Source organism: Girardinichthys multiradiatus, chromosome 18 (assembly GCF_021462225.1).
Source record: "Girardinichthys multiradiatus isolate DD_20200921_A chromosome 18, DD_fGirMul_XY1, whole genome shotgun sequence".
In the NCBI taxonomy this organism is placed as follows: domain Eukaryota; kingdom Metazoa; phylum Chordata; class Actinopteri; order Cyprinodontiformes; family Goodeidae; genus Girardinichthys; species Girardinichthys multiradiatus.
This window is the reverse complement of record NC_061810.1, coordinates 3377763-3403787: the sequence shown is the minus strand read 5'-3', so window position 1 is coordinate 3403787 and position 26025 is coordinate 3377763. Positions and strand designations below refer to the sequence as shown.

General features: G+C 41.6%; 1 protein-coding gene and 1 long non-coding RNA gene across 3 annotated transcripts in view; both read left to right on the top strand.

The window, feature by feature from the left end:
• fat3a (FAT atypical cadherin 3a) overlaps window positions 1-26025 on the top strand; it is a 321467-nt gene that overhangs the window by 42209 nt on the left and 253233 nt on the right. For both annotated transcript variants that reach the window (XM_047390981.1, XM_047390982.1), the window contains exons 3-4: window positions 2287-2610; window positions 9035-9096. In XM_047390981.1, coding sequence (XP_047246937.1) covers window positions 2287-2610; window positions 9035-9096 — 386 coding nt within the window. The remainder of the gene's footprint in view (window positions 1-2286; window positions 2611-9034; window positions 9097-26025) is intronic.
• Window positions 17190-23263, top strand: LOC124883732. Its single transcript, XR_007042300.1, has 3 exons — window positions 17190-17755; window positions 17858-17995; window positions 20217-23263. It is a non-coding gene; the product is annotated as an uncharacterized LOC124883732 (long non-coding RNA).

Genomic DNA, 26025 nt, shown 5'->3' with positions numbered 1-26025 from the left:
GGGGACTCGGAGTTGGGCTCATTCATCACCCAGGCTGAAGACACTGGTGTGGAAAAATTTGTATTTGTTGAAACTTTATTTTATGGATTGAATACATGTATATTTGTCCCGTGTCCTCGGTTTGTACAAAAGCAAATCAAAACCTTTCCATCTAAAGTGATGCTATTAAGAGGGCAATCCCTTAGTCTCTTCTTTTTTGATGTAGTTATCAAAAGCCCTTTGTTGCTGTGAGCACATTCAAGACATTTAGAGAGCTCGCCTTGAATGTAAAGTATTCTGCCATGCAGATTTTTTATTCTGGTACAATTACTTGTCTAATTTGATTGCTTTTCAGGTTAATCATTGTTAGTATGTAACCTTTTATTTTAAATAATGAAATTCTCAAGCTGGACCTGAACCTTATCGAAGTCCAATTTTTTTCACAGTGTGGTACAGTTTACTTATGGTGTGAATACGAACCGGCCCAACTACAGAAAACATACGTCGCTTTGGACTTAAGCCACCATAGCAAAAGTGAACGTTGTACTGAAATCATACCTGATCAGCCATGTGTTGCTTGGCAACACACAGCATGTTGTGTGTAAGGGCACCCAGAGCATGTCGCCTCCTAGTGCCCTTTCTCAGTATTTTTTTGACAATAGTTAGACAGGAAATGGGGGCAGAGAGAGAGGGGAAGACATGCAGCAAATGTCGCCAGGGCCGGGACTCGAACAGGGGCGGCTGCGTCGAGGACTAAAGCCTCCGTATATGGGTTGCGCCCCCTACACCACCAGCGCTGCACCCCACACATTCAAATCTTTACCTCCAAGATGGACCTGCTGCATCCTGACGTGATCCTTTTCACAACGGTGTAGTTATCTGATATCTTTTACAGGGGGTGGTATAAGGCATAAGAAATCTTACTTTCTTAATTATAAATGCAAAGGTTTATCAAGTTACACATGCTACATTGCCAAAAGTGTTTGTCTTTCTACTTTTACATGTACATGAATTTTTTATTTTTAAGAATTTGTTCGGCACTAGAGGCCTTTATTTTTGATAGTAGGCAGACAGGAAGGACGGGCAAAGAGAGGGGGAGACATTCGGCAAAGGTCACCGGGTCGGGACTCGAACTCGGGACAGCCGCTTCGAGGACTATAACCTCTATACGCTAACCCCTACACCACCAGCGCCGCGCCCAGCATGTACATGAATTTTGATAACATCCTATTCTTTATCTATTAGCTCCAATTTGTTGATAGACCCACCATTGCCAGCAATAGCAACTTCAACTATTCTAAACAAACTCTAAACATCTTCCACAAGATTTAGGAGTGTGTTGCTCATAGAAGAGAAAACCAGAATTGCAGCCTACATTTTTCTATTATCTTTTCTATTTTCTATATTTTCTATTCTATTTTCCGCTTTTCTATTTATCCCAAAGTTATTCAATAAGGCTGAGGTCAGGACTCTGTGCAGGCCAGTCATGTTTTTCCACATCAAACTTCATACACCTGCAGCCTGTAAGTGAATGAAACACAGGAATATATTAATTTGGTAGTGTTTGTCAAGTGTTTGTCAGCAAAGCTTGCTGAGTCAAAATTCAGAGAAGTTTGACTAGTTAAAATGAACCCAAATTTGTATATGTTTGGATCAAATAGATTAAGCAATGCTTTCTACATCTTTGTTCAGGTTTAATTTGGATAGCATCAGATCAGCTAAACATGCCTGAATTTCAAATCTTTGTTTTGGTTAATTTTCCATATTATCAAACAGGCCAACTAAGCCTGAATTTTAAGATTTATGTTTGAATATGGACTGCATCCGACAGGCTAAGCAAGACAGATTATTCATGTCTTTGTTTGGGGTAAATTTTGAGGGGACATGTGAACTTAAAAAAGTCCTATTTTCATCATATAGGTTACTTTTAGGGCAAATAAGGACAATGACCGGGTGACCTGAAATGCCATATAAAGATGTTCAAGGACATCCAGTGTTTGAAGTTAGTTATCAGAGCTGAAAATCGGATGCTTTTCTGATTGCTTAGAACCATGTAATTCTGTCTAGATACTGGATGGAATGTTCTTCAGAGAATTATGATTTATTTGTTGTTTCAATTAATTATTTATTATTGCATTCCCCCTTGGAATTCCATACATTTAATATTAAAGGAAAAATTTAACCGATTAGACTATTTGTTTCAAAGTACATTTTGTGCAAAATTTTTCTATTTAATAAAGTAGATTTTAATACTTGAATTTTGGTGGTTTCATTGATTGCAAAAATTGTTTTCTTTTTTTCTTTCAGGGGTGATCTACACCACAGATACATTGGATCGGGAAACCAAGGACTCCTATTGGCTGACAGTTTATGCCAGTGACCGTGGTGTTGTTCCCCAGTTTAGCATTATTGAGGTGTTCATTGAAGTGAACGATGTTAATGACAATGCCCCACTGACCTCTGAGTCATTATTTCGTTGCTCAGTACCTGAGAATTCTCCCCGTGATGTTTCTGTAATTCAAATCCATGCTCAGGATCCTGATGTCCCACCACCGTCAACCTCTGATTGGCTAAGCTATCGCATTGTTAGTGGAAACCCACAAAACGTCTTTGCTATCAACTCTCGTACTGGTGAGTCATTTTTGGTTTCTGAACTTATATGCAGTGTCGAACAGAACTCTATATTTTAGTTACCAAATCCCTAATCTGATTGTAAGGAATGAAACCATAGAATTACTGAATGTCATTTAAATCTTTCAATTATATTTTTAATTTCCTTGCAGCAAATGGAGTTTGCATGTTTTTCTTGCATGTGTGGGTTCTCCAGATACTTCCAAAAAGATACATGTCAGGTTAATTGATCTCTCAAAGTTGCCATTAGTTCAAATTATATGTGTTTGTGCACAGTTGTCTGTTGTGTCCCAGACACATGACTGGCAACTGGCAACCTGTTTCTTGTCCAATAACAGCTGTAGGCAGGCAACAATCCCTCACCCCACACGACCCTGCAAGGATATATGGGTTTCAATAATGGATAATTAAATTGCATTCTCATGTAGGTATAACCCAATGTAAAGGAATCTAAAAAGACATTCTCAAACTTTGGTCTATCTGTGACTTAATGCAATATTCACATTTCAAGGAAAAAGGTATAAAAGAAGCAATCTGTTTTAATATTGTCTGTACTGTGTATGGAAATTAACAGTTTTATCTGTTGAAACTGTGTCACAAGCCAACGTATACACAGCTTAAAAATCGTAAGCTGTTTTTGAACATTTTACTTTGATAACATTGAACATTAATGTGCTCTGTAGAAAAACATTGAAAGTATAGTTTGTGCAGCCTACAATGTGACCTAGTGTCATGGTCCAAAGTACCACAAACTTGACATTCTTGCAAGCGGCTTGAGACCTACTTATTAGTCTTGCTGCCTCTAGACTGTGTGTTGCTGATAAGAGCCGTCTCCAGTTGGCTCAGAACCCTGTGCACCGTAGTGTGCTCTGAGGCAGAGGGTGTACATTCTGGCCCTGGAACACATCTGGTACTGAATGACACATTCTTCTCATTGACAACCGCCCACTCGTTTGACAATTTGTTTGGCTGGCCCTTTCTGTTTGCGCGACATGCTCTCTCAAATAGTCATCCATATGGCCCTGTACTTCAAGGTTTGCGTTTGAAGACCAGCTCTCTGTCAGGACAATGAGGGATAAACATGAGCCCTAGATGTGAACTCAGGTCGGTCATGGGTTCCCCTTTGCTGATCAAGCACCGTTCAGCAACTTCCCTAGCCATGTTAAACTGCTAAGCCTGAGCATACCAGTTCAGGTATGAGCAGGGCAACGCAGAGCAATTTCAAGTTTTTATTGTCTCTTATAACTAGATCAAACGCCTCCAGGGTTTTTTCTTAAATCCCTCACAAGATGTGTTTACGGTGCCTTCTATAGAGTCCATAAGAAAAGAGCGTACACAAAATCAAAAATCTGATACAAAATGGCATCATTAACATTATAAGATACTTCATATAATAAACAACAAAACATACACCATGGAACCTTACATACCTACATGAAGACAGCGGAAAACAGCAGTTAGTGAGTGGCTCGGTCTCACCAGAATGTTCTACATCACCTGTTTAACTACCAACAAAACTATTTTTAGTGAATGAGCACAGTAATTTAAAGTGCTGCATGCAGCACAAGAGTGGCTAAACTTCTACGGATAAAATCCTATCACTCTTTAACAAAGCTTACATACACTAGAACTGTCATCGTTTTAGGAATTTTTTTGACCCACATGCAGAAACTACCAGGAGACTTAATAAATTTTTAGGATGTTTATTTAAAGCACAATTATAAGCTGCATCTGAAGAGAATCTTGGCAGCAGGTCCGCCACCAGGAGAGAGAGAACAGAGAGGATGAGTAGGGGCTCAGAGTAAGGAGAAAATAACCAGGGCAGAAATGGCTTACTGATGTGAGCGGAGTTACGGTCCGGGAGGGGATGTTGGATGTAGGAAGGCGGTCTTGTCTGTTTGATGGCGGAGGAAGCAGTTCGTTGGAGGGAGAACAGGGTCTTGGCATGGGGAGTGAAAGAGCTCAGATTAGTGTAGGAGTCCGACTGAGATTTGGAAGCGTAGAATTGAGAAGATAGAGTCCGGGCTTGCCGTGCTGGAAGCAACGAAGAGGAAACAAAGCCAGGGTTTCAGGAGGCACCTTCAGAAAGGAGGAGAACTTAGGGTTAGAGCGATTATACAACTCAGATAATCAATACAAGGTTCAGAGGCTAGAGGTACCACTAGGGTTGACACTCAGGCGTCGAATGATCCACAGCCTACTCCTTATATGCTCCCTTGATGAGCCTCATCCCTTACAGGTGTGAGGGAAGGTAGCAGCACAGCTCCCCCCTTTCAACAGAACCTGCTATGAAAAAGCAAAACAAATGGCCGCACAACCCAGATCCTGACAAGAACACATTTGTTACAAGAACCAGGAACTGAACTATCACATACTCTACTTCAACCTGAGTTTAATGTGCTCAACAATAAAGAAAATAACTCACAATTACAATAATAACATTGTAAATGAAAATAAAATCAGAATTGCTAAACCGGAAATTATCCATTGTTCCACTGTGGATCTTGAAAAACTTATCCATGTGTTTATCTTTAGTCAAATTGATTACTGGAACAGTGTCTTCAGAGGTCTGTCTAAAAAGTCGTCCATTCAGCTATAACTGATCCAGAATGCAGCTGCCCAGTTCCTCACTAAAACTACAGAAAGTAGTGAACATCACCCTAGTTCTAAGGTCTTTACACTGGCTCCCTGCATCTCAGAGAATAGACCTAAAATACTTCTGTTGGTTTATAAATCACTGAATGACTTGGCAACAAAATACATTTAAGAATTGTTGTTACATATACCTTCCAGACCACTCAGGTCTTCTGCTGCATCCCCAGATTCAGAACCAAACATGGAGAAGTAGCATTTAGTTTTTTATGCTCCACCAATTTGGAACAAGCTTCCAGAAAACTAACAAAACATCTGAAATCCTATGTTCTTTTAAACCATTAACTGACACATTATTTTCATTCAATTGTCCAACTTTTCTTTACTTTCCTTTGTTATGTCAATGCCTTACTTTTTTATGTGATTTGTTTTATTATGTTTTCATCATGTAAAGCGCCTTGGATTGCCTTGTTACTAAAATGTGCCATACAAATAAACCTGCATTGACTTGCCTCACATGAGTTTTTAACGTATGTGCAGACCAAGACCTTTCACACATACAACAGCAATGAACCATTGTTCACTTCACATCTGAGGACACTGTATCGGACTAAAGAAGAGGCTTACAGCTGTGGGGACCTGTACAAGCAGGCAAGAAACAAAATGACCATGGAGATTGCTCAGGGCAGCTAAGACAAGCTAAAAAGAGAAGCTACAAAACTGCTCAGATAACGACACCGCAACAATTTGGAGGAGCCTGTATGACATCACTAACTACAGGAACCCAACCCCACACATAGTGCACTGATCCCCAAACTGGTTGATGTCCTGAAAAGCTTGTTCTGCAGGGTGAACAACGGCCATTTACTCCTCCAACCCATTCACCCACACCTCAGTCCCACAGAAGAGGATTACCTGCCCCCCACCAACAACTATACAGCCTCTTACCCTCTCCCTTCTAAAACCCTGCCTGTATTGAAAAAGATGTAAAAAGGCTCTTTCAGCGTCAAAAGTCCAGGTAACCTCCAGGACCCGAAAATCTGTCCCCCTTCTGCTTGAAAGCCTGTGCTAACTTCTCCCCCATCTTCACTCGGATATTTAACAAGTCTCTGGAATGTGTGAGGTTCTCTCCTGCTTTCAGTGTTCCACCATATGTTATTTTTTGTCACACCCTTTGGTCAAATGTTATTTCCGTCTTCTGTGATACTTGACGCAAACAGGGGTTGTTATGCTGTGTCATTACACCTGATCCAGCTGTTGATTGACTTTGTTTCATTTCTATAACCCTTTCTGAGGATTTGGCTACCTGCTCTGCTTATTGTTAGACCTTTACAGATTGTAACCTCAACAGCAGGTCTCTCATCTCAGCCTCTGCTCTGACCAGAGATTATTTGTCCTGTTTTTGCGTTGCGCAAGGCACCTCTGAGTGCAATCAGATGTTTTATGTTTGTGGTCCAGACGGACACAGTGAGGCATAGACTACATCCCTGTAAGGATTATGATTATTGATTAACTAACATTTATCAAAAGTTATAATTAAAAAGTGATAATTCAGAAAATTAATTTCTTAACCAAAAATCATTACTTACGAATAGAAATCAGAGATGTCCTCTGGTGTTGTGATTATGGGCTCAAAGTTCTTAATAATTACAAATACAAATTATCATTAATAATTCATGATTACTAAACAAAACCACTAAATGTCATTGTTTATTCAACCGCTTCACCGAAGGTGGGGGGAACTTTAACCTTATTTTGACAGATAAATCACTCTTGCGCGAAATTAACACAACGCTTCTCTTATATACCCTAACCCTAACCCCCCTAACCCTATGTGAACATTTTGTGAAACCATAGAACCCTGATATAATATTATTCTGGTCCAAAAGCCTTCACCTAACTAACAAGCACTATTCTACACAAAGGGGATAAAAATGACTACCTAACAATAATAATAAAAGAAAATATATGCATATTGAGTGTCTATGAAGATCAAACCAGCAGTTTTATGGACAAAATGTCTAATTTGGGTTAACTTGGAAAGAGAAGCCCTCCTGGTGTGCTGATGTCTCGATTGCAGTGATCAGCTTGTTGACGGTGGGGCCGCGCCCTTTAGCCACTAGCAGCTTAGTGCCCCAAATCTCGAACAAAGAGTCATAAAACTCTGAGGTGGGAACTCAATGGAAACACTCCAGTACATTTCCTGACTCGCTCATCCAAAACACCCCAAAGTGGCTCAATAATATTTAGATCTGGTGACTGTGCAGGCCATGGGAGATGTTCAACTTCACTTTTATGTTCATCAAACCAATCTTTCACCAGTCTTGCTGTGTGTATTGGTGCATTGTCATCCTGATACACGGCACCGCCTTCAAGATACAATGTCTGAACCATTGGATGCACATGGTCAAGAATGGTTCAGTAGTCCTTGGCAGTGACGCGCCCATCTAGCACAAGTATTGGGCCAAGGGAATGCCATGATATGGCAGCCCAAACCATCGCCGATCCACCCCCATGCTTCACTTTGGGCATGCAACAGTCTGGGTGGTACGCTTCTTTGGGGCTTCTCCACACCGTAACTCTCTCGGATGTGGGGAAAACAGTAAAGGTGGACTCATCAGAGAACAATACATGTTTCACATTGTCCACAGCCCAAGATTTGCGCTCCTTGCACCATTGAAACCGACGTTTGGCATTGGCATGAGTGACCAAAGGTTTGGCTATAGCAGCCCGGCCGTGCACATTGACCCTGTGGAGCTCCCGACGGATAGTTCTGGTGGAAACAGGAGAGTTGAGGTGCACATTTAATTCTGCCGTGATTTGAGCAGCCGTGGTGTTATGTTTTTTGGATACAATCCGGGTTAGCACCCGAACATCCCTTTCAGACAGCTTCCTCTTGCATCCACAGTTTATCCTGTTGGATGTGGTTCGTCCTTCTTGGTGGTATGCTGACATTACCCTGGATACCGTGGCTCTTGATACATCACAAAGACTTGCTGTCTTGGTCACAGATGCGCCAGCAAGACGTGCACCAACAATTTGTCCTCTTTTGAACTGTGGTATGTCACCCATAATGTTGTGTGCATTTCAATATTTTGAGCAAAACTGTGCTCTTACCCTGCTAATTGAACCTTCACACTCTGCTCTTACTGGTGCAATGTGCAATCAATGAAGACTGGCTACCAGGCTGGTCCAATTTAGCCATGAAACCTCCCACACTAAAATGACAGGTATTTCAGTTTCATTGTCCAACCCCTGTAGTTGACCAATACAAATGTTTGGCAACAGTGTTTGATGACAACCTAAAATGTGATGGAAACATGGAAAGAATTGTCAGAAAGTGATTAATACAGTTAACCTCACACTGATACACACACACACACACACTTCAAGTCTGTGATATAAAAAACAACGATGTTAAGTTCAAAGTTCTTCAAAACGTTAATACCACTCATAAATGTGTTTGTTTGAAGGTACTTTTGTACAACACTGGTTCTCTGCTGTATTTTGATGGGAAAAAGTAGTGAAACAACAGATACTGTGATCTTTTTACATATTGCAAACAGAGAAAACCTCTCAACTCTGTTTTAGCAAAGCTATTTCGCATTCCTTTACCCATCTACATTCTCATACCCTATATACGCATTGACAAGCAGGAAGTCTTGATCTATGCAGAATAAAGTCACAAAACACAGTAAAACAATAACACAAAATGCTCTTCAGAAACATGTAATCGACACACATACAGCTTGGAGTGAAACGAAGAGAAACAGTGAAGAAAAAAATGAAGTATCATTCTTCATTTAACAACCCCTGTTATTCTCTGTCTCAGGAATGATCACTACCACCTCACGGAAACTGGATCGTGAACAACAACAGGAGCATGCTCTGGAGGTGAGGAAACATTTCTTAATTTCTATCCAACCTTCACCAATCACCTTATCTACTGTCCGTGAGTCCTTGAGATGATCACTAACACATATGATTCATCATTTTGACATTCCATCCTGTATTCATTATTTCAGTATTACCAGACCTCTCCTGCTTTGTAGCTGATACTAGAATGTATCACAATACTTTGCCAATAATATGATACATTAAATGTACATGAGCAGGAAAGACTGATCTGATATGATTTGATAAAATGATTCAGCTTTTACCAAATATGATTTGGTAAAAGCTGAACTTCTCAACCACAATTCAGTCCGATTAAATGTGTTGATTTGATTTGATTTGATTTGATTTGATTTGATTTGATTTGATGCGATGCAATACAATGCAATGCGGTACAATACATTAAGATGAAGAAAGGGAATTATGCTTTGCATCTGCATCATTCTAACTTATTTGACATTATTTGAAAAAGAGAGTAATCTCTATGATGCCTTTTAAATTGGATAACTATGCTTTGTGCTTTATGTTTCACAAGTGAAACATAAAGCACAAAGCACTTCCTGACTACAGCACAAGTGGCTGTAGTCAGGAAGTTTCTTCTCACACGCTGGGGTCCATCCACCATTCAACAGCACCAAATCTATAAGCAGAGTCTGTGTAGATGTTCACTCTTTTTCCTTTACTTAGCTGGAATGCTTTTGTCAGTGCCACAATTTCCACCATCTGTGCAGAGGCAGGCTGAGGAATTATTGCTTTTTCCGTCATGATTTGTGTCTTTTTGTCCAGTAGTTGTTGAACTACTAAATAGGAAGCCACATTTTCATTTTCTCCTTTGAAGCAGCATCCATCCATGTACTGAGTCAGGTCAGGGTTTGTTAGAAGCTTAGTGGAAAGATCCTCTCCTAGTCTTGTGTCTTTTTCAGCCATTTCAGCACAGTCATGTGGCAAATTTTCAGATTGTGATTCCTGGTGCCATGTTGGTCACTTCAGTTCCAAATGTGACGTGTGGTTGTGTGAGTGATGAGTGTTGTAAATGTTGATATTTCTCACAGGGGAGAAAGTGAAAGCTTTTCATCCTAGGAATGCAACAACTCAGTGGGGTGTCACGTAACCAGGTGACTTTTTTTTGTTTTTTTTACCAACTTTTGCTAATGCGGCCAGATACCAGGTACAACCTGGTATCCGGTTTGGAGCTTTGGCTTATCGGGACTCTCCTTTTCCCCTCCTTTTTCTGAAAGAGACGAGCATTGACAAAACTGTCTCTTTCAGACACATCCAGTTGAAATGGGACAGTAAAATCAGCCTGTGCTAGGGCCAGTTTGGTGTTGGCGAAAGCCTCAGTTTTTGGGATCAAGCTAAGTGTTGCAGTGAGGATGCAGTTTCCCGTCTCAGCAACAATATCCCTGAGTAGTTGAATGAGTAAGACATATGAAGGCACGTAGATTCTGCTGTATCTAGTCAGGGCTAGATAAGCCAATGTTTGCTGGACCTTGGTAGATTTAGCATTCGAGAGAATAGAATGTATTTGGGAGGGGGTAAGAGTGTGCTACTCACGTGAGATGTTCCGTCTCAAGAAAGTGACATGTTTTCTGCAGGCTTGAACATTTTAATTCTTTACTTTAGATCCAACTTCGGTCAAAAGGGACAGCACTTGGTAAGTTGCGGTAAGACATAGTTCAGCAGTGGATGCTGCCGAAAGTAGGTCATCCGCATACTGGATAAGGACAACAATGGAAGAGTGATCAAGAGGAGTGATGAGTGTTCTTAAGGTATAATTGAACAGATCTCCAGGAGATCGTTGAGGCCTCCACCTGAGTCTTCTGGAGTTTCTGACAAAGCAAATCAGGTTGGATTGTATTAAATGCACTGGAGAAATCAAAGAACATGATCCTCACAGTGCTGCTGGCTTTGTTCAGATGACAGTGGGTTTGTTGAAGCAGGTGTATGATGGCATCTTCAACTCCAACTCCACAGCGATAAGCAAACTGAAGGGGGTTTACTGTTTGCTTACTCAGGTGGGCCAACAGGAGTCTCTCTAGGACCTTCATGATGTGAGATGTCAGGGCAACAGGTCTATAGTCATTGAGGACTGATGGGTGAGTTTTTTTTGGTACCGGAACAAGACAGGAGGTCTTCCACAACACCGGAACCTTCTTCTGGGCCAGGCTAAGGTTGAAGAGGTGCTGCAGAATCCCACAGAGCTGCTCTGCACAGGCCTTCAGGACTCTAGGGCTGACATGATCTGGACCAGCAGCCTTATTCCTATTCAGTCTCTCCAGTTGTCTCTTCACCTGACTTCTTGAGACACACAGGTGGAAGGGGGAAGCAAAGGAAGCATCAGCATCTTCTGATATGGTTGATGGCAAACATGTAGAAGGGTCTAGGGCTGAGGTGGAAGATAAAAAATGTGAGGTGTTACTGGACAGCTGTGGGTCCTGTGGGTCAAAGGAGGGTGGGATGTCTGTTTGGCTGTGAGCAGGAGAGGAGGATGCTGAGCTTCTTTCTGAACTGAACCTATTGAAGAATATGTTCAGTTCATTGGCACTGTCCAGACCTCCATCGGTCTGATCATGCTCCTGCTTGAAGCCTGTGATCTTCTTCTTCCCTGTCCACACATCTCTGATATTGTTTTGCTGGAGCTTGCTCTCCAGCTTCTTCTTGTACACCTCATTGCTGTCTCTTATCTTGACTTTAAGTTGCTTCTGTAAACTCCTCAATAATTCTCTGTCTCCCTCTCTGAAGGCTCTTTTTTTCTTGTTAAGCAGGTCCTTCAGGTCACTGGTGATCCAAGGTTTGTTATTGGGGAAGCATCTCACGGTTCTGGTGGGGATGATGTTATCCACACAGAAGTTTATATAGTTGGTTACACACTCAGTCATGGCATTGATGTCCTCTCCATGTGGCTGGCACAGTGCGTCCCAGTCTGTAGCCTCAAAGCAACCTTACAGAGCTTCTTCAGCTTCCTGTGACCATTTTCTCACAGTCCTCTTTATTACAGGTTGCCTCTGAACAAGGGGCTTATATTTCGAGCAGAGAAAAACAAGATTGTGATCTGATTTGCCTAGCGGAGGTCTTGCTGTAGAGATGTATGAGTCCTTGACATTTGCATAAAACAAATCCAATGTTTTGTTTTCTCTGGTAGAGCAGCTGACAAACTGTTGAAACGTTGGAAGTGTAGCACAGAGTGAAGCATGGTTAAAATCACCAGAAATTGCCACAAAAGCATTGGGGTTTTGTGTCTGTAGCTTAGCAACAACTGAGCTGATGGCATCACATGCAGTGTCGGCAACAGCGGAAGGTGGAACGTAAACTGTTGCCAAAATAACACTGGTGAACTCTCTGGGTAAATAATATGGATGAAAACTTACTGCCAACAGTTCAATATCTGGACTGCAGAGTTGACACTTCACAGTTACATGTCCTGGATGACACCATCTGTTGTTCACAAATACTGCCAGTCCACCTCCTTTACATTTGCCGCTCCTCTTTAAGTCTCTGTCTGCTCGTATGGTTAAAAAGCCCGGCAGAGAGATGCTGGAGTCGGGGATATGATCCTGCAGCCATGTCTCAGTAAAACACATGATACTGCATGCCCGGTACTCTGGCTGGGTCTTTGTAGGGCTTGGAGTTCATCCAACTTGTTTCCCAACAATCTCACATTGCCCATCATAATCGACAGAAGAGATGGTTTGAACTTCCTCCTTCTTTCTCTTCTCTTAGCTCCTGCTCTGCATCCACGGCGTCTCCTTTTCATCATAACAAATGTCCAAAAATAGAAAGTATCAAGAAAAATCCTCCAAGCTGCACAGCATCCGACACCAGAATGGACAGTAGTCCAAAAAAAATCAACTGTATCCACCACAAGAGGAATAGTTTCCAAAAAAGAATAAATCAGAATCAAAAGTAACAGAGCTACTCCAACCTGCTGCCACCTTGAGCGGCGCAATTCTAGAATTCCTAAATCCCTGTGGGAGCCTGGTATATGTGTACTTCTGCCTTCTATATGTAAAATGACCCTGGTTTCAGGAGCTAGTGAGATGCAAAAGAAAGCATTTGCCATGTCATTACTTTGAACAATTAATGTGCAGGGCAGAGATTTTGTTAGGTCACATATGGATCGGGAATGGGCTTTTCACATGGAATGGTGTTGTCATTCAATCCACTGAAATCTTGATCCATTCTTTAGCTAGCATTTTCTCCAACCTTAGGCACAGGAAAAATCAGAGTGTTCCAGGACAAGTAACAGGGTGTGAGGACTCACCCATCCAGCTGTGCCGATGTTGTGGCAGAAATCCCTGCTACCTGTTCTGGCTTGAGGAATTACTGAGGTCACACATATTTTTGGCTAGGTAAAAGCTAAACAACTGGTGGCAAGTTAAGGAGTTGTTCATCCTGTGGACCTGTCATCTAAAGAGAGTTAGGTACATCTTGGAGGACCCTAGGAGTGTCTGGATGATGTCTAGCTTTAGATCCATAGAATCTTGGCAAATCAACCATTTCATGTATACCCACATCTTAGACATTCTGGGGGGTTTTTTCCACCCGTTTTCAGCATTATAGGAAATTTTGGGGGAAACAGTGGGGGTCCATGACAGGGACAGAGCTGTTTTTATCATTGAACCTAACCTTCTGGCTTTATATCTATATCCTCTGGCAAATGTGACATGTGGAGCAGATTCAGTGGACAGTGTGTACCAGGAAAGTTGTTCCTTGGTCAACACAACCTGGCTCCGCTGTAGCAACCTGTCTGAGATTTGGACAGTTTCCTGTCGTCCCTCCTTTTCTTCTTACCATGTTTCCTCATAATGTAATGCACCAGAATGTGGACCCAAAATTGCAACCAAATACCTTTTGAGCTTTTAAAAGATTTATTTTGCCAATTAAGCTGGTGGGAGTCAGGAGACCTCAAACAGGAAACACTGTAAGTGTACAGGACAGGTTAGTGGCTGAAACGGTCAAGGGTCACAGAAAGACTCAAAGGAAAAGCCACTAACCTTTTTAGAAACTGGCGGAAGAGCTTGGTCCTGATAGCTTGCTCCTTTAATTCAGTTTCAATTCAGTTTATTTATATAGCTTCAATTCACAACACATGTCGTCTCAAGGCACTTCACAAAAGTCAGGTACATACATTTCAATTAATCCTAACCATTGAACAGTGCAGTCAGATTCAGTTATTTATTCAAATTGGATAAAAACATTTTTTGTATAAGGAAACCCAGCAGTTTGCATCCAGTCAGTGACGTGCAGCATTCACTCCTCCCGGATGAGCGTGTAGAGACAGTGGACAGTTACTGGCATTGACTTTGCAGCAATCCCTCATACTGAGCATGCATGTAGCGACAGTGGAGAGGAAAAACTCCCTTTTAACAGGAAGAAACCTCCAGCAGAACCAGGCTCAGTGTGAGCGGCCATCTGCCACGACTGACTGGGGGTTTGAGAGAACAGAGTCTTCCAATGTGGGTGCGCATATTAATATATCATCTACATATTGCAGCAATGTGCTGTTCAGGCTTAACCCTTCAAGATCTTGTTTTAGGATGTGGTTAAACACATGCGGGCTGTGTTTGAACCCTTGTGGTAAGCAAGTGTAACTGTACTTTTTTGTACTGTGCTTCTGGTGGAACAGCTGTTAGCATTGTGTGTGGGTTTGGCACATCTGCTGGCCAATCCTGAACTACCTGATTGATGACTCTCAAGTCATGAACCAGACGATATTTTGATCCATCTGCCTTTTGGACTGGAAATATTGGTGTGTTGCACCCACTGTTTGTTTCCACCAACACTCCTGCTTCTAGCAGTCCTTCAATAGTTCTGCTAATGCCTTGTTCTGCTTCTGCCTTTAACGGGTACTGTGGATGGAATGGAAGGTGTACATTTTGTTTCAACTCAACCTTAAATGGGCTGGCCGATTTTACCAAACCCACATCTGTATCATATTTTGACCATATGTGATCTGGAACATGTTTTAATATGTACTCAACAATCAAACTTCCTTTTGGCAACTCCTTTTCTTCAAAATGTATTTGTGTCATTTACCGGCACTGTCACTACTTGTGGTTTGGATTTCATCAATGTTTCGCTCCCAATCTTAATCATTGATGCATCCTGTGATTGGAAAATTAATGGATTGTCTGTTTCTTCCCATTTTGTTGTAGTAGCGACTTTCATCATTGGTCCCAAGTCTTTTGCATGAAAAGTTTTATTTACAAACAAGGTTATGTGTGGCACCGATTCCGGAATGTTATACCATTTGGAAATGAAATCGTTCATTTCCACATTTATCGCTGCCCCTTGTTTACCAATAACAATGTATTTGGTTGCCAGGTTGACATTCAATTGTTGTGTTTCACTGTCCCATTTTTCCTCAAACTCTTCGCTTTTGAAAAAATTGTAGTACATTGTACAATGGTAGGCCAAACGAGGTTTTTTAGCTTCTGGAAGTTGGAGTTGAATGTACTGGCCCCACTCAGAAATCACATTTCCAACTGGACTGTCAATGTTTCCCAGCCAATAAACCTTTGCCTCATGCACCTGCATGAACATTTGGAGATCCAGACCTTCTTTTTGAACATATACTCCTTGAGGGGTACACCAAATTTTTTGTTTCAATTTACACAGAGCGTCTCTGCCCAACAAATTAATTGGGGTTTGATCAGAGACTAAAATTGCCATATTTATGGGCCACCAATATTTGGGAGCGGGCGGTCTAAATTACTGAGCTAAATAGTTATCACAATACTCAGAAATATCTCTCAACACACAGCCCTCACGAGAGGGGAACTTTATTCTTCAAAAGCGCACATCATCATCTTCATCACAAATTCCAGAAGTCTCCCCTCCCTTCACTTCTTAAACGGCGGTTTTATACAGTTACAAAGCATTAGTGCGTATTGGGGTCTTCTTGACCAATTGAAATCATTATTCTCCGTTACATAACATTCCTTGGCACCTTCACACTGTTATCTCTACTTTTTCCGAGAATACACTCCGGCCAAACATCTGGAAAACATCAGATTGGCGTACGTGACATTTCATAACAACACTCTCATGACTCTATCAGGATACAGACTCTCAGGTCAGTTGACCTGGCAGTGTTCACCAGATTTCCTGGCTGCCTGCAACAACAAGCTCATTTGTCTTTCCTCTCGCCAAGAACTTTCCTCTAATGTAATCTGTTTCCCAACCAGACAGCTTGCATGTCTCCACTCAGAGTGAACTTATCACAGAGTTTATTTTATTATGGTAAAGACAATAATAACACTTTTTATCTAGTTAAACAGAGCTTTACGCTTCCACAAAAACCTCCAGCAGAACCAGGCCTTTAATCTCCAGAGAAATGCTTCAGTGGCAGTGATGATGTCACCACAAGTCTTAGTGAGACAGGGGAAGTCACAGGCTTTCTTAACTGCAGCAGTGACTAACAGTCATCTGAGATCAAATCCACATCCAAAAAACAGGCAGTCATTCACAAGAAGGCTAAGGCTGTTATGATTCTGGCCAGTCTGCCTGCTCTGCTCTCATCCATGCAATCAACTCATCTGCTTCACCTGTCTGCTGCTGCGCAATCACCGTCATGTCACTCACCTGTGGAGCTGCAGTTATACACAGCCCTCTGACAGGCAGATGGTGCCAGATTTTGAAAAACAGTTTGTGAGTAGTTATCTAGCATTCCTTCCTGTCTGATCTCGTTCTCTGACCTTGCCCTGTTTCACGGATTATTCCCTCCTGCATGCCTCTTGTCTGATGGATTGGATTCTGGATTTCGACTCTGTTTTCTGCCTCTGGTTTCATGCCTCTGCCTGCCCCTTGTCTGACATCTCTAGCCTTGGAACACGACTCTGTTTCTGTCCTTGGATTTACGCCACAGCCTAACCACTAGTTTATTCAGCCTGAGCCTGCCTGGCTCTCAAGTCTGCCTGGAATTATTGTCAAGAGGACAATCACAGCTCTTTGTGTTCCTCAGCTGATTCCCCTCTGGATTTGGATCAGTCGGCAATCCGACTTCAGTCTGTTGGACTCTTCCACATAAACTATCTGGATCATATCCTCTTCTGGATTCCGCACCTCTTTCCCAGACTGAGAAGGTTAGTGGCTTTACCTAACTCTGTTCAAGTTCTGAGTTTTATTCAGCCACTAACTCGCCTCTCTGTCCTGAGTCATTCGTGGAAGCTGACTGCTGGTCTCCTGTTTTCTGATCCTGTTTTGCAAAATAAACCTTTTAACTTTTCACTTTGTGTTTAGCTGAATTTGGGTCCTCTGTCTCTGGTTGTAATAAAGGCAGGCTTACCAATCCAGGGGTTAGGCAAAAACTCTGAAGTCAGGGAACAGAAACAGGGTCGCTGTCCAGAAATCAGAAACTTTGCAAGAATCTGGCAAGGGCAAGGCAAGGCAGGAGAACCCGTGACTGCACAAAAGTGAGGTCAAATCATGGAGATCACGCAAGGGCATGGAAAGAACACTGACTGCTGCAAATCAGAGCAGATGGGTGTGGCAACGGCAGAGAGCAGCCAGGCACAAATACTGGCATATAAACTTCATCAGCCCTGATAATGTAATTGTATGTGCTGTTAATGGGAACAGAGTGTGTTGTTAAAACAAATCTTAATTACCAAAGAGAGATGGTCTTCATTCAGTCAGCTTTTATTAATAACCTTGCAAGGTGAGAACAGTGTACAGCACCAGACAAGTATCGGTATCTGTTCTGATTAGACAAAGAGAAAATTCCTTATAACAGCCACACAATCTTACCACATTTTTTCAGATAAGCTCAGAGGGATTTGCTGTACAACCTCCTTGGAACGACTCCTGGCAGCAGGGCAATCATATGGGTCATGTGCATTAGAAGTCAATGGGTCCGGATTAACAAGATGTGCAGAGAAAATGCAATGAATACCCCCTTGTAAGTGGTCATGGCAGTTTTTTTCCAAATGTCAGGGTCAGGTGTCATTGCATATGGTTGTGGTGCCCTGGAATTTGTAACTTCTTCTTGTTGTCTTGAGGCGACTGTGGCTCAGTAGGAAGAGTAGTCGTCTTGCAATCAGAAGGTTGTGGGTTCAATTCCAGCTTCCTCCTGCCATATGTTGATGTGCCCCTGGGCAAGGCACTTAACCTCAAGTTGCCTACTGATCTGTGTGTGAATGTGTGAGCGTTAGTGAGTGCAATTGGGTGAATGTGGCACTAGTGTAAAGCGCTTTGAGCGGTCTGTATGACTGGAAAAGCGCTATATAAGTTCAGTCCATTTATCTTCTGTATGTTCCTGCTATCAATATCAATTTTGGTTCTTCATAATAGGCTGAATTGGCTGAACAGTTTGAGAGTCTGCTGGAGTGGCGGCTCCATGTTTGACAGCAGCCTTCTGTTTACAGTTAACGTTTTTCAACCAAAAGAACTGTCATTCCTGAACTGGTTTGGTTTGGCTGCCTTTAAACTTTGGTGGTGAACTTTGGTTTCCACCAATTTTGGAAACCAAGCATTAGTCATCAACTATAGGCGTTACACAATGCAGGGGGAAAGCCGGTAGACAGCGGAGCTTGCTGAGTTGGACGTTAGTGTTCCTTTTAATGCAAAAACAGGGCATCCATAAACTACAATTAATACGGAAGCGGAGACAGGGACTGCCAGAGAATCCCATCTCCTACATGTGCAGTATTCATTTGCATATGTTCAGAATGTGCAAGTGTAATGGAAATGAGTAGTTATACAATACATGTTTAATGTGTTTTTGCAAACATATAAATAATGTTTATATGTTCTTTTAATTCTCCGCCGTAGCTGTCGCTTCATTTGTCTGCAGCTTCGACCTCCCCACAGATGGCGTTGCGGTTTGCTGAGAAAAACCGGGTATTCTGTGGTCCCAGAGTTGAACGAGAGTTTGCACCCTGGAAGCTGTTTTTGTCACTGGTTTGAAATCATGTTCGGAACCTGGCACAGGCTCTGTACTGTGTTGGTAGAAAGAGCTATGTGAGTGGAGGGTGGAGTAGGTGAGGCACACTCTGACAATGTATATAAAGATAAGCGTGTTATCTTGTTTTCTAGGCCAGGTGGTGAAGATTGATGAATCCAGCAGGGAACTGGTGCATCAATGTCCCTTTTTATGTGTTCAGTGGAATCTTCAGCAACCAGGTAACCTCTGTTTATTTTTGATAGGGGGGCCATTGTGGAAGGAGAATCACTTATGGCAGAGTCAGCAACATTGTAAGGTGGTGCTTGTTTTAGCTGAATAGCTGGATATATGCTTGATGGTGGAGCAGATAGAGACAATGGCTTTTCTTTTGGTATGGAACTTTCAACTCATTTTAAGGACTCTTTTTGCGTTGTCATGAGGTTTAAACTTCCATAGTGACCATCGCTTTTTTTCTTCATGTTCTCAATGTGTTTTGCGTAGGTCCCTAGGTGTGTTGCCTCACATTTTTCCATGTAGCGCTAACCTCCTTGTAGGCTCCCTGAGTGACTGAGGCTAACCCTTAAATTGCTTGAGGGTTCAGCATGTGGTCTCGAGGATTTTTAGACAGGAACCCTTAGTCCACCCTTCTCTGCCACATTTTCAGGAATGTTTTATCCAAATCTTTGAGATCTCTGTTCACTTTAGTCTTTAATTGCTGAAGTATCCATACTTTTAGATCTACAATGTTGGATAACATAATTGATTCAATAATTAATGACAGACCTATTCAATGTATAATGGCCAAATGAATCTACTCAATATCGACTAGAGTCTGTTATATATGATTTACATTTTATATGAGTTACAATTATTTTATATATTCTTATCAATACTGTATTAATATTTTCTCAAGATTTACATTTCATTAATAATTATGTTTTTAATATATTCTTTATTCTAATTGCATTCTTTTAGTCCTCCACTAGATGGATGCAGAGGTTAAGTTTCTCGATCGTCCACCAAGTGGGGGTGTCTACCTATTTAATTTTAAACAATGTAATTATTACTGCTGCCCACCAAATGGGGGCACAGTACACTGAATTTTTAATAAGCCCTGACTAACACACAACACTAATTCTCTTCAAAACACAGTTTCACAAACAACTCTATGCAGAAGATTCTAACCCACTTGTTAAAAAGATCTGGTTGCAATTTTTTTTATTTTTCTCTCCCTCAGCCCCTACCATCCTCTAACATTTACGGTAAATACACGCCCTGATCACACCTGGTTTCCCCATGGAAAAAAAAGAAAAAACTGATTCCTGGTTCTGCCTCTGTGAAAGATTTTCATCACCTGACCACATGAACTCTCTTGCTGTGGGGCAACGTATCTGAAAGCATTTGAAGAACTTTGAAGAAAAGAAACACGGACATTGTTTGCTGAGGAGGGATTTGTATTATTTATTCATGGACATTTAAATACAAAAAAAAACACTGAAACATGATATTGTGTGGATGGTCTTATGTGTAAAAAAATAATAATTGTCATTCTCTTAGCTAAAGGATTTGCACCTTGTAGTGCATGGTCCTTGTGTAACTGGTTACATAAAAAAAAAAAACTCTATAAAAATCCTACTTGTCAGGAGGGATACCTGGCTGGCACCCCTATAAAAAAAATAAAAAAATAAACTCACAAACAAAATTTAGACAAACCTGTAAAACCGTCACAGGAAAACTGGAACCCCAGATGGGACTCTTTCAATAATAGAGAATTACAAATGCATTTTGAGCACTGAGACAAAAAATAAGTAAATAAAAAAAACAAAATGAGCACAGAAACACATTAATCTGAGCACACTCCAATCACCACACCCACCCCCAATGGTGATGCCCCCTACTCGCTTCACAGCCTCCTCTAGGGGTTCAAACAGAGACACAGGCTGCACTAGGAGTTTCGGGTAATGGAGCTAAAAGCTACCATGGAGGATATAAAGTATTATTAAATGGGAGATGAGCAATATGAGAGACACCACCAATCTGAGCTGCTCAAAGAATTCAACTTGCTATTGGCTCCAGTTACTGCCAGTATTTCTTTAAGTTTCTCGCCTGCAGGGGAAGCTCTCAGACTATTAAACCTCAATGAAATCGATGACAGAGGAAATTACAGCCAGTTCAGACCTGTCAACAGACCACAATAATGGATCTAACTGCACAATCTACCATGATACACCAGTAGCAACAACAATAACACTTACCAGCAAGCCTCAGTTGGAATCAACTGCTCGGCCTGAGATGACAAGGGTCCAAATAGCCTCTTAACAGGAGTCGGGATCTGGGGAAAAGTCCTGTGAAACTGTTGCTTCCAACTTATGGAAAAATTGAAGACACCCACGATCCTCTGCAGTACCTGGAATGTTGTGAGGATTATTTGGCCCTGAACTCATTAACTGATAAGGAACTCATGGCAACCTTAAGGAATGTGTTGCACGGCACTGCCAGTGACTGGTGGGATGTAGCCAGACACAAGGTGCATACCTGGGCTGATTTTCAAAGGCAGTTTCTGGCCACTTTTCCCCTGGAGGATTATGAAGATGAGCTGGCTGAACAAGTAAGGACCAGTGTCCAAGGAGAGAATGAAAGCATCAGGGATTTTACATACATGTACAAATCACTATGCGGATGTTGGAAACCACAGATTGAGGAGGAGGACATCATCAAATTGATTTTGAAAAACACAAAACCCACATTGGCCAGCCAGCGGATGAGCTTGTTCGTCTGGGACAGCAGTTGGAAAGAGATCGAGACAACCAACAGTACGAAAGCAGAAAACAAGCAAATATACCATCTAAGCCAACTGAACACAGGCCTCCTAACCATGACAACACAGTGTGGTCAAGACACCCAAATTACAACCAAAGTCACAATTGCCCACCTCAACCATTGCAGCCTGCCCACATGTTGGTACAAATTGAACATATTTGCCTCCAGCCCCTCCTCAGCAGGCTAGCAGTTCATCACACATCCAGGCAGGCCCAAGCCCAGCCACTCTTGGTTCTCTCACAAACTCTGGACTGTCTGGTGAAACCTGTCCTACTGCCTCGTCTCCTGCTAATTGTGGTCTACATGACTGGAAAGGCACTATATAAGTTCAGTCCATTTAATTCTCTGCTTTGACAGTTAGTGGTTCCCATCAGCATCAGTCCCTGGAAAGGAGCTGCCATCTTGGAGACTGGTTTGTCTTATACCCTGGTGATTGAGAGTGTATGGAATAAAATCAATGGAGTGATCAAACCTTGGACCAGAGGACCCTTATATTTGACATATGGAAAAGGACGGAATAATTCTCTACAAGAGTTTGTATTGTGCCCAAGTGAACCCCATCAGCAGCTTGCCTTTTTCTCAGCGGTTGCTCCCGCCAATCTGGTTGCCCTCAGGCCAAGTGATGAACTCCTGCAGAAAGCAGTCAGCAGTGCTCACCTGGATGATTTTGGGAAGCAGTTATATATATACCAACTGCGTAATAATTCTGATGTTTATAACACCGAACTGGGTTGTATCAACGAACTCACTCACGAGATCTATCTCTCTCATGATGTGCCGATCAAACAAAAACCATATAGAGTTTCACCTGTTAAACTCCAGATCATTAAGGAGCATGTGGAAGAAATGCTGGAGAAAGATATCATTGAGCCATCCACATCACCATATGCCGCTCCGTTTGTCTTGCTGCTTAAAAACATTATCCCAAACTATGTTTTTGTGTTGATTTCCGGAAACTTAATGCAGCCACTGTGGAAGCTCAAAGCTTTGTTTGGTAGATTAAAAGTGTTACTATTGTTTTTACCATATGTGAAAATCAATTCTGTGTAGATTGTTCTGGGCATATGGAAACAGTCCCTCTGAGCAACATGCAAGGCCTGTCTGGGAACAAGTTGGATAAGGAAAAGTTCTTGGCATAAGGAAAGATTAATGGACCTGTTATTGTAGAAGCAAACTTGTGGGCTGGATAGAAACAGTCCGGCTGGGAAGAAGTATGATATCTTGAATCCTGCCAGGTCACTTTGACATTAGAGTTCAGTGTGCCAGAAAAATGTGCGTAAATGGAAAGGGTACATCTGATTGGTCAAAACTTTCACATACACAACAATGACATGGCTCTTTTATATATATATATATATCCTGACTCGTGTCAGGGATTTGGGATTCTTTGGGTTTTTGTTTTATGAAGATGTATCCGGAGATGTGTTCTGAATAAAAGGTCCACTGGTCGGCTTTGAGAGGAAACCAGTTGTCTTTTCATCATTTTTAAACTTTCTTCTCCCACATAATTGGTGGCCCATACGGGGAATCTTTTTGCTGAGGGAAAAGAGAAAAGGGGCCGGTCCAGGCGGTGGGACATGAACTGCTAAAACGGGCCTGTTGAACCAGAAGGGGTAAGACCATCTGTCTCTTCTGTTACACTTTAGAAATACGGCTGTCATAGGTCCTCCGCTCTGGTTATTAATTCAAGTGAACGACATCCGATGCATCCCTTTCAAATTAGACTGGAGATCTGGTTTTCCTTAATGCACCGACGCATGCTTGCAAGTAGGCTGTCAGTCAAAAAACACAAAGTTGGAATTGGCTACCTGGCAGTCTTGAAATGAGTAATGTTTACGTCCCAGCTAAAGTCGTGGGGGCGTGGTCTAGGAATATTCCTAATATTCCTAATATTTTAGGATGTCTGTTTACTATTTTTTTTCTCCAGGGAATAGCTATTTTGATCAATAAAACAAATTATATAAAAGGCACATAGTGGCCTTGAAATCAAGTAGCCGGTGGACTGAGTTGAGGTGAGTTGAAACCCCTTTGAAATGCCTGAGAGGCAGAGATTTTAAGCACTGAGTAATATTTACCTGAAAAGCAAAGAGAAACTGCAGTTAATTGCACGTGCCCAGGTTTTTTCCTAGGGATCATCCTCGAATGCCCATAGGAAAAAAACAGTTTTTTTTTCCTAGGGGCATTCAAGGATGACCCCTTGGAGAGTTGAAACCTGAAACTGAGAACTGCAGTGTTTTTGAGATCTCTGTGGTGAGTGGAGTTTGGTGTTCTGCAGAAATTGATTAATTTGATTCTGTTAAAAGGATTGGAGTCAATAATATAATCAATTTGAAATTGAGTCGCTAGACTATCAACAAACTATTAATCAGTGGAAAATTGGTCAGTTGGGAAAAAAGAAAATTGGTCATTGGACACAAAAAACAAATCAGGTCAGTGGACCCCTGCAGGCATGAAGGGGCATAAAAAGGATGAAAAAGTGTGAAAAAGGATGAAAAGGTGTGGATGAGATGTATGAATTAAAAGGCCAGGATCCGCAGCGTATGGCAGATAGATGAATGGGTGAATCTCTGAATGACATGAATGATGGTGTTTGGCATCATTCATGCGATGACAGACTGAAATCTGTATGAGTGTGGCCATTGAAACAAATTGCATGTGATGAGAGACTAAACCTGCATGTTCTGATTTTGATAACCTTAAATGCTTTCTAAGTTTCATTTGCTGTGTTAAAACAACAAATGAGGTTTTTGTCAAAGAATGGATTTGGGTCAGACCAGCTTCCAGGGAGATGCTTGGGAGTCATGAGGTAAGGTTTTTTTTCCATATTTATTTGGAGGTTACAACGCAGGATGCTCAGCCAGTGATTCAGAAAACAGTAAACAAGTCGAACAGAAGTTATAGGAGCTAAACTGGAAACAGATAGACAGGGAGACTGGAAACAATGCTGGAGCAAGTCAAGTGAATCGTAAGATTCAGGCAGGTAACTGGCAAGAACTTGACAGGTGGTTAGAAGAGAGATGTGGCGACAGGGGACAAGTGAAACCGGGGAGTATGTGACTGCAGGTGCGCAGGCTAGGTGAAGGGAAATGAGGGAATAGGTTGATATGGTAACTAATGTGAGACAGGGGCATCGGAGAAACTAAGCTAGACATAACCTACAACTGAAAACAAACCTGAGGGTAATAAACCTAGAAGCTATGGAAGCTAGAAAGGAAAAAATAGAAATAAATTCTAGGAAGAACTAAACCAGAGGACAGAGGGAAAGCTAGACTCCGGGAAATAACCAACCGGGTAACAATAACAAAGGGGTCTAAGCCCAAAGGGGACAAGGATCTAATAAACTAAAAGAAGAATGTAGCAAGAATAAATGAACCTAACTGTAAACAAGCACAGACACACTAACCGAGAAACTAAACTAGAAAAACCAAGAAGGAAAAGAAACAAAGAGAACTGTAATAATAATAATAATAACAATAATAATAATAATAACCAGAGGAGGAAACAATTCTAAGGAATAAACAACTGAGTAAAATAATAACCAAAGTGACCTAACAACGAGAGGAGAATGAACTACTAACTAAGGGAAATAAACATAACTACTAAACAGAAGCACATGAAAAAAGACCTAACTGGTCAAAGCAGGGACATGAGGAACTATACTAAGGAACAAGGCTGGAAAAGAACAACTAATTTTAAGAGGAACAAGCAACTGGGTAAATCATAACATAAAAGGGGTCTAAAGCCAGGAGGAAGAAACTAACTAGAGGTTAGTTAGGTTAACTAAGCACAACGCAGGAGTAAATAAACCTAAATAAACTGCTCAATCAAAAACAAACACAAAACCAAAACAAAGTCCAAAATGGCAGATCCTGACACTTTTGTGGTGCGCACCACAAGCTTTGCTTTGATTTGATGTATGGTTCCTACAGGTACGGGTTAAATGTTGAGTTATGCCCAAGTCAAATATAGGTATAGCTGTGTTACCGGTTAAAATTACTCCTTGACTTTTTTTTACTCTCGAAGGGATAGACGTAAACCTCCTTATGCACTTTGATTTGAATAAAAGCATCCTTTAACTAGGGAAGGAGTTTCTGGTAGAAGTTGACACTGGAAAAAACCTTTGACTGAAAGCTAGAAAAAAAAGGATAAAGGCTCCCTGCAGGCTTGAGGGATTGAATCTCCTGTTGCAAGTGTGTGTGTGTGTGTGTGTGTGTGTGTGTGTGTGT